The sequence below is a fragment of the Pectinophora gossypiella genome, chromosome Z (genome assembly GCF_024362695.1).
Source record: "Pectinophora gossypiella chromosome Z, ilPecGoss1.1, whole genome shotgun sequence".
NCBI classification, from domain to species: Eukaryota; Metazoa; Arthropoda; class Insecta; order Lepidoptera; family Gelechiidae; genus Pectinophora; species Pectinophora gossypiella.
Window position 1 is genome coordinate 20,591,743 of NC_065433.1, and position 8,818 is coordinate 20,600,560.

The 8,818-nt window shown below is 35.0% G+C and overlaps 1 protein-coding gene across 3 annotated transcripts; it reads left to right on the forward strand.

Moving 5' to 3' along the window:
• On the forward strand, positions 1 to 7,729 carry LOC126380665 (vesicle-associated membrane protein 2-like). 3 transcript variants are annotated; one of them, XR_007568495.1, is made up of 7 exons: positions 1 to 114; positions 2,072 to 2,213; positions 2,649 to 2,727; positions 2,823 to 2,902; positions 3,214 to 3,265; positions 4,095 to 4,198; positions 4,710 to 7,729. XR_007568495.1 is itself a non-coding variant. In XM_050030234.1 (7 exons), coding segments are annotated over exons 1-7 (432 nt in total). In that variant the 5' UTR covers positions 1 to 112; the 3' UTR covers positions 4,712 to 7,729. The 3 variants fall into 3 exon arrangements, 2 of the variants coding, with proteins under 2 accessions (XP_049886191.1, XP_049886192.1); XM_050030234.1 differs by having other exon boundaries at positions 4,124 to 4,198; XM_050030235.1 differs by lacking the exon at positions 4,095 to 4,198.
• The last annotated feature ends 1,089 nt before the right edge of the window (positions 7,730 to 8,818 follow it).

Consider the following 8,818-nt stretch of genomic DNA (forward strand, 5'->3'; position numbering starts at 1 on the left):
CTCACTTTGCCGCAGCGGAGTTCAGCCGAATACTTCAGCAAACTCACTCTCACACCGAAACTTGAAAAAATATTTCAGTGTCCCTTTTTTCGGAAAAAAATAAACGAAAAAAATGTAAGTACATAAAGTTTTTATACTTAATAATTATTTGTTTTTGTGTTAAATATACTTTTTATAATTTAATTTAGATATTTTTAAAATAAATTTTAAATATTTTTTGGTTTTATTTTTGACATGGTGAGTTATTTGTAGTTTTATAATATTATTCAAACCATTTTTTGATAATTTTTTGATGTATTTAAAAGTTTGTCAATATCTTCCTGCGGCCCAGATTTCCAAAACAATAGTTAAACAATGGAGTTTGGATTTTAAAATACCGTATAAATGTGTCGACCATTGCGAAATGTTTTAAATCCTAGCGAATTGTTTATTTTATTTGGTACATAAATTGCTTACGCAATGAAACCCGATTTTCAGTAGTTCAGAAGCTTACAAATTAATTTTCACCGGGAATTCATAAACCGCGTAACTGCCACAACTTTTCATTAAATTTATCATATTATCATGGATTTGTGGTTGATATTTAATACTTACTTTTATTGGATTACCAGCATACCACCATTATTTTGTCGTGACGTTAGTTGGCCTTAGTCCAACTTTTTATCGATTGGCATGATATACTGACATTCAACATAGAATTAAATGTTATTAGAACAACAGTTTGTTTCACATGCATTATTCGTTGACCTTCTAACTCCACACTGACGTGTTAATGCAATATTGAATACGTATCGTCTGGGCCACGTGGCAGTTGTTGTAAGTTTCACACGGTTTGACGTACGGTATGGCTTGGACCACTTACAGGGAGCAGCTTAATTATGTTTATTTACATCCCAGTCGACTGACGCGAATCCTTTGCCGAGCAATGAAATGCATGCTGATCCAATTACTCGCAGCGACAGGCAAGAGTAAAAATGCAAACTTCAGGGAAAGTTTACGGTCTCTACCTCTATAACTTACTTATAGCGAGGAAGTTCGTCCAGTTTTAACTTTCCGTTGTAAACAAGGAACCTTTATGGGTCTTACCCTCACGTTTAGCAAATGGTTAGGTTATGAAAAATACTTAGATAATTAGAAAAGTCAATGTTTATACTGATAACAAAATTAAAGTGTAGAAAATGTTGGCTGTGCGTTGATATTTAGTATTAGTATGTGGTCATTGAACTTTATTTTCATTCTCATTTCACCCTCTACAATAAACTTGCAATCTAAAACTTTGAAGAATTTGTGTGGCGGCTACTTACTGCGTAGACAGTAGATGGTCTCTGTGGTCCAGTGGTTGAGCGTTGGGCTCACGAGCCGGAGGTCCCGAGTTCTAATCCCGATAGGGACATAATCACAAAAATCATCTGTGATCCCTAGTTTGGTTAGGACATTGCAGGCTGATCACGCCATTGTCCGAAATTATTATGATCCCTGCTTCAGAGGGCACGTCTAGACGTCGCTTCCGGCTACTCTTTACCCAAGTGAGTCAGGGGCCTACGGCGGCCCTCCTGACACCAGAGTTGTTGAAGGCGGTCATTGATCTCACAACCCACACAGAAAGGAGACTGGCTAAACAAATTATATAAGATTTTCCTCGCAAGTTTTCTCATTATACAGTATGGCTCCTGCAAATAATCTGATTTAAGCTGAAATCATATCAGGATTTTTCTGAGAATACGTTTCGGAAGAATCTGTATGTTTTCAGCTCTGTGAGGCTTGCGAAATGAACGTAAATATTTCATACAGAAATGTTAAATGTTTACAGCACCTATATTAATTACATTCATACGCAAACTTGTTGAATTTAAAAGCAACACCATTTAACGAGAATGCGGAGTAAATCTGGATTTTGGTGCTTCAATTCTCTTTTAGGGTGGCTCTTTTTGCCAATTTGCAATATTCGAGAGTGTTGCGTTGGGAGAAAATGTTTTTATGGCGTGCGAAATATTAAATTTGTGCGATGAAAATCGGACTTTCTGCGGTGTGCTGGTATTCGTTGATGGATTGACGTGTGTGTTCGTTGCAGGGCGGCTGAAGGTGGTGGAGGTCCCCCGGCACCAGTGGAGCCGCAAACGGGGCCGGATGGAGAGATCATCGGCGGGCCGCGCACCATGCAGCAGATCGCCGCGCAACGTCGCTTGCAGCAAACGCAGGCGCAAGTTGACGAGGTCACTTACTTCACTACGTCACTTCTCATTATTATTAACTAGCAGCCAAGTGGTCGTAAACAGTTTATCAATGCCTTGTATCCAACTCATCTCTATTTACTAATATGCTTCATTTGGACGGGTTTCACTTCGTGATATGACAATAAATTTAATTTGTTTTATTGTATGTTGTAGTAATTAAAAAAGAAAACAATAAATCAAATGATTGTATCGTAAATGTGCACAAGGAAATACTACTTCAATTAATTTAAAACACACATAAAATAGACGAGGAATTTTCTCTGAACGATTTTTGGCCCGACGCTTTTCTATTATTGCACCAAAAACGATGGTCCCTTTTTGGCTATTTTAAGCTAGATTAAACGGATAACAACGCGGCCAGTCAACTGTATTTTTTTCGGTTTTGCTACCTGTATTTACTTTTATTTTTTACAGGTGGTGGATATTATGAAGACTAATGTCGAGAAGGTGCTCGACAGAGATGCCAAGTTGTCGGAACTAGATGATAGAGCAGGTAAATAAAACATACTTAAATAATTCCGCCCGGGTGACTTTCAAAGGCAAGCTCCACTTAAAATGCACAGTTACTTATGTGTTTGCATTCTGTAGATGCGCTCCAGCACGGTGCCTCGCAATTCGAGCAACAAGCTAAAAGTCTGAAGAACAAGTTTTGGCTACAAAACTTAAAGGTAAATCACAAATTTTATTTTAACTGCTCGTATTGAATTTCTGGTAATTGTGTAGGTAATTGCGCGCAAAATGGCTTACCTAAATACAGATGCGGAATAAATATTGACAGCGCCGTAGGCTAGTACCTCATCAGCACCCCCTAGTGGTCATACCACCTAATGTATACCCTTTTATAATCTCCCTCCCTGCGGGTGTCGATTTTGCCTAAAGGTTAATCCACCATTGTATTAAAATTGATGCTTTTAACAGACACTCTTTGTTTCCACACTGTATCCTGAAATATTGAATAATATGAAACCATTTGTTACAGATGATGATAATAATGGGTGTGATCGGAATCGTTATAATAGGACTGCTGTTTGGTAAGTCATAGCATTAACTACAGTTTCAAACACAAAATCGATGTTGTCCCGTAACCAGAGCTTAGACAAAATGAGAAATTAGAATGTGTTCAGTGTATGTTCTCAAGTTGAAGCTTGTTGACAATATTCAAAAAAGAGCGCGGAAAATAGTACAAGTGGTTATTATTATTTATAATAAACAACGTACCTACATACGTCACAAGATTCAACTTTTGTTGTCTGTGCAATTTAATTGGCTATCTAGATTGCATCTGGTACTCCCTTCGATGTCTATATTGTACTGTGTCTTGGTAACCTAACTACCCGTTTGTTTAGATGTGGGAATGTTTAGATGTCAAATAATCACTTAAACAAAACGTTTGTGATTTGCGTTTAGAGACGCGTTTAAGAAAATATAAGCTAAACAATCGCTCTTCTGACTCCTATCTCATCTATGCTTCTCCTTCCTGGCGGGATGTACAGCAACAAACCCTGCTACGACGTCAGCGCGACTATTAAATAAAACGTTTATATTTGGAGCGCGGAATTAAATTCCCTTTCAGTTTCCTACTATACGAAATTGTGGAATATTTCACCTCACACTAGAGTATACAACAGGTACCTATTCAGGTCATGACGGGCATTAACCGATCAATCGCTAATTACTCAAGCTAACTAAGACTGCGCTAAGCGCTATGTGAGGTTGTGAATGGCATTTATTGAATGAGCGTGTAGCGAATATTGGTACAGTTTAATTACGTGCTCGTGTGTTGACGTTTCTGTTTAATGTGGGGTAAAGCAGGGTAGCTAGTTGCTTCGAGGCATATGTTTTGCTTACCGCTGTTTGCAGGTGATAACATTAAACAAATGTTTGGTTAGTTCGATACCGTGGCACACCTTCTTTGAGTGGCGTCTCAGCAATGGTGCCAGTCAATAACACAACTCTTACACATTGTAAGTAAAATAATAGAACTATCTCTCCTTCTTCCTTCTTCCGCTTAGCATGTTAGTGCTTGATTGGAAGTAGTAATGTATACTGCACGAATTATATGAGTAATACTTGTCGTTATCTATTAGATAAATTAGAGTACCTAACGATAAATATTTTTTAAGCAACATTACTTAACATTATTATGCTTCCACCAAACCAACAAAAGAATCATTTTGCATCAATGCGCTTGGGAACTAGGAACTAGTTAGGTATGCAACAGAGTAAAGTATTGAATTAAATACAACACAATTTTTTGTCCTCTACACAACACTCCCATATTTCTTAACACTTTAATAACTTGTATTTAGAAACTATTAGATGAGCAGTTTTATCTATTTCTTAACATAACATCAGTTATATCTCAACAATATTTACTATCTTAGATAACTGCATACTCATTATCATATAAACACATACTTTAGCACAAAAAATATACATGTTGAGTTAAATTTAATGTACCTATGTCGTTTGCAGGAAAATATATGTAATTATTTCTTCATCGCATCCGTTGGGTTCCACTTCAAATGAGAAGACGGGTAACTATTACATTACTAAATAATCTGTAATTCTGATATATAATGTAATATTCGGTAGGGCTAGAACAGTATAGTATCAAGGAACAAATGATATGTACACACTGTATATTGAAATAGATGAATTAAGCACTACAATATGCGTAGACTTACATTTTAAGTTTAGAACTAAACATTATAAAAAAATATCTAACTATTGATGTTCAACGGCCAAAATTAATCATTTCTTATATTCTTGAAATTACTAATTATTACTCAATTATGAATAACGTATGCTCTTACCCCAAACTTGGTACATTGTAAGTAATTCTTATGTCTTATAACGATGTCTAGGTCTTGTATTAGGGGACACACGTGTAGGTAAGACAGGAGTCCCTGCTTTATTATTGGAGACAAATAGAGAGAAAAATGACAAGCTCAGCTGTGTCGAAAATTTGTTTGCGTGCCTTTATTAGATACTATATACTTAACCAAAATTCTTATAATCTTTTGAGGAATTCTTGATGTAATGATCTACTTAATGGTACGTTTACTTTCATCATGATATTTCGAAGGTGTTGTGAACTAACTGCGTACATTTATAACTTTAATATTAAAATTCGGCCTATAAACCTATATGTGATTATGCTCATTTTGTGTAAAGAACGAAAATCGACTATAGTCAACGAGATCTTCCAAATGTAGTGGAATCTATCCGATATTGTATTTATTATAGAATTACACGTAGGTAGTGTTATCGGCGACACGACTAATTTCTTTCTGTTTTCTTGATGGCTACTACCCCTCTTATATTATTTTTTTCTAATTCATCTATTAATTGTATCGGTGACACTAAAGCCTCGTCCCCAATGGGCGACGTTTGTCAAGCGTCATGTGTCCCCGAAAAGATCGTGCGGTATCGGATGAAGTTGCCTTAATTTCGCCAGACGACTACTTCTCTCTCCAACTAAATGTCTGGCGACGGCTGGCGGCGTCCCCCGATATCCGGGGCAACGCTTAATTAATAAAACACAGCAATAGTAGATAATCAAGGAATTGAAAGTAGAAATAAGTTTACATTATTTATAATAATAGTATGATGAATGTTAAAATATAAGTTATATGCATTTATTTGACAAATATTGATGTTTTTTAACACGCGTATTGTAATTACTTTTTAGGAGTTAAATATTGCTAATAGGTATAAAAGTTCGTACTTATAAATAATTTCTAGCTACATTTTTCGATTCATAGCGTCTTGAATGTCAATTATTTGCAATTTAGTCTTAAACGGATATTAATTGGATTTAGTGCACGATGAAAGTTATTGTAGATAAGTTGCTTGGAAATCGAAGTTACGTAGTTGAGATGTTTTGTGTTATTATCACGAGATCTGCAGCGCCACAAATTGTAACTCAGCACAAAGTAAATGAGTTAAATACTTACTTACTTAGTTATTTTAAGTTATTCAACGAGAAGGTTCCTAGAGTCTGTCTTGAAAGTCAGGTAATTGGTGCGCATTAGGATAGGGATTCAGTTTTAAGGATATGCCAAAGTGATTCTATAAAAAAGTAGAGAAGGAACTGTCCAAGTTCCCTGAAATTTTTAAGACAGGGTCTATGATTAAAATTTCGACGGCGGGATTGAGTCGCAATAGTTCAAGTAGACTCACACAGAACTCCGTTTTACAGGTCTGTTATATCGAATACGATTTGATTATGATGAGCGTGTCCACACACCAGACAGTATTTTGGGTTCCAAAAAATTATATAAAAATGTTCTTATTTGATAAAATGGACCTGTAAAACAGATCGCTGTGTTAAAAAGCACTAAGCTGGTTGGTTGGCTGGTTCATCCATAAGGAAACATTTACGATAGCAAATATTTTAGCTTGCGACGTTCCGTATAACTTTACTTCAAGTACTTAATAATAAAAGAATGTGGGGTTTGTCAGTTTTTAAATTTAAAGGGCGATAGAGGAAATGTGCGTACTTACACATTTTATGAATATTTTATTATTTCTTGTTTTTTATGTCTGTAAGTAAACAACTGCACAATTTTTATTCGAATTTAGTAGAAAAAGGTTTTGCAATGAGTTTGCTAAAAAATAATAACCGCTCAATTTAATTGATTTACTTAGTACTTCAATTTTAAGTGATCAGTTTTTGTCTTATAAAGGATAATTAATTTATAAAATTTGTGAGTACTGATAAGTGAAAATATATGGTGCCATTGACAATATTAGTTCTTTTATAATAACTGTGAAAATATTTGGTGTGATAATCGAAGTGAGATTTGAAATTAAAAATTCTAGTGTTGTATTCTTTTTTTTACTACGTAGTCCATTATTTGCTAGCTTTTGTCAAAATTTGAACGTAGATAGTATCAAAAATATACATTTACGCATATTGGATTGTAAACAGAATCGAAAAGAAAGACGCGCGTAGGGCGTGGTGAGAAACAAATAGTACGTGATTTTTCCATCTGAAACAATTAAATACAACACCGCACAAAGAAATATACGTCTTATTACGGTTAGTTATAATTTAATTTATTGGCCCCAATCTAAATTGTTAATACGTAAATATTTGGTGGTAAATTATTACTGTAAATTCAGTGTCAATCAGCAATAAATTTGTCTATATTATTTATAAATTAATTGAATAGATGTTACATAATTTAAACAGATACTTATGAATATTAATAATGTAGCAAGTATTAAAAATATTGAAATATTCTGTAGGTACTTCACTCTACCTACTTAATACTATATAATATGTTCATGTTGTGTATTCTGTGACTTATTTGGTTTACTGCACTTTTCAATGTAATTATAATAAATAATTATCAATTTGGCATGTTGTAATTTATACCTATTACATAATATTGAATATAATTCATTAATGTTGTAATTATTTGGAAAACAATCGAATGTAAAGGTGTTATTGATTATAAAAAATGTGATTAAAATATACAAACTTATGCTTGATATTTTATTTAGGTAGTGTAGATTATCTTGTCCATTAGTAAAGCATTTTAGAGGATGGTGTTTCTAAAAAAATACATGGGTGGTAGAAAGGTGGCGACAATGTAGATATACTAAACGCAACAGTGGATTGCCAGCTAGTACAGTAGGTAAATACAGTGTCCCTAAATGCTACAAAACACTCTTTTAATATAACAGCGGTACTTAATTTAGGAAAAATGATAATACAACAAGTCATTAACAAGACTTAACTAATTTATGTTCGGGAAGACGGACGTACCTACTGCTAGCATGGCAATGCACTCGGAGCCAGTACTTGCACTAAATCAGTGTAAAGTATCAATATAGCGGTGCACTCGCCATTAAAGGCGACATCATGGGCCGCGTTATCGCGTGAAACTTCCATCATTTAATATTTAGCAACGTCGAGCGATCTCACCACGAACTTAACGTGTTAATACTGCACTGCAACGAACAATTTTCCGAAATTGATAAATTAACCGCCGTGCCGAACTAAAATAATCTCTCATTTTCATCGACATAGAGCACATTTTAAATTTTATCTAAGGTCGGTTTTGCAAGCTCCTCCAGAGCAAAGCATGGAGAATGATGTGAGAGCTCCAGAGCTTTCTCTTTGATAGTTGGCCGCCATTTTGAGTTACAGTAATGGCTGGTATGACGTGACTTATGCGTTCGTGTCACTGGGACTTAAGTAATGTTGGTAGTATTGAAACTGTTAATGCTAGAATAAATTAAAAGGTTAAAGGTAATATACACTTTATGGAAGGAAGGGCTCCAGCGGTACTAAGATATTGGATACTACATTTTTATTATGTAATTAATTGTAATTTTTATGAAGTTTCAGAATGACCTGTGTTGTTTATTTGAGGGGTCACATTTCTGTGTTCCGTGGTTGTACTCGGCTTGATTATAAAGTAAAGCAAAAATGGAGTGCGAACACGATATTTCGTTGAACAGACACTCAATTAGTTTCGCGGTGGGAACTGTCTAAGAAAACAAAGCGTGTTCAGTTACAACTGTTGTTGAATAGCGCAGGCGTCTGACCCTTACCATACTACCTGGAC

Bases quoted from the DNA above. Each gene is read 5' to 3' on its own strand.
- LOC126380665 (XM_050030234.1), top strand. The intron at 2,214-2,648 runs GTCACTTACTTC...TATTTTTTACAG, and splicing joins CGCAGGCGCAAGTTGACGAG to GTGGTGGATATTATGAAGAC. The intron at 2,903-3,213 runs GTAAATCACAAA...CATTTGTTACAG, and splicing joins TTTGGCTACAAAACTTAAAG to ATGATGATAATAATGGGTGT.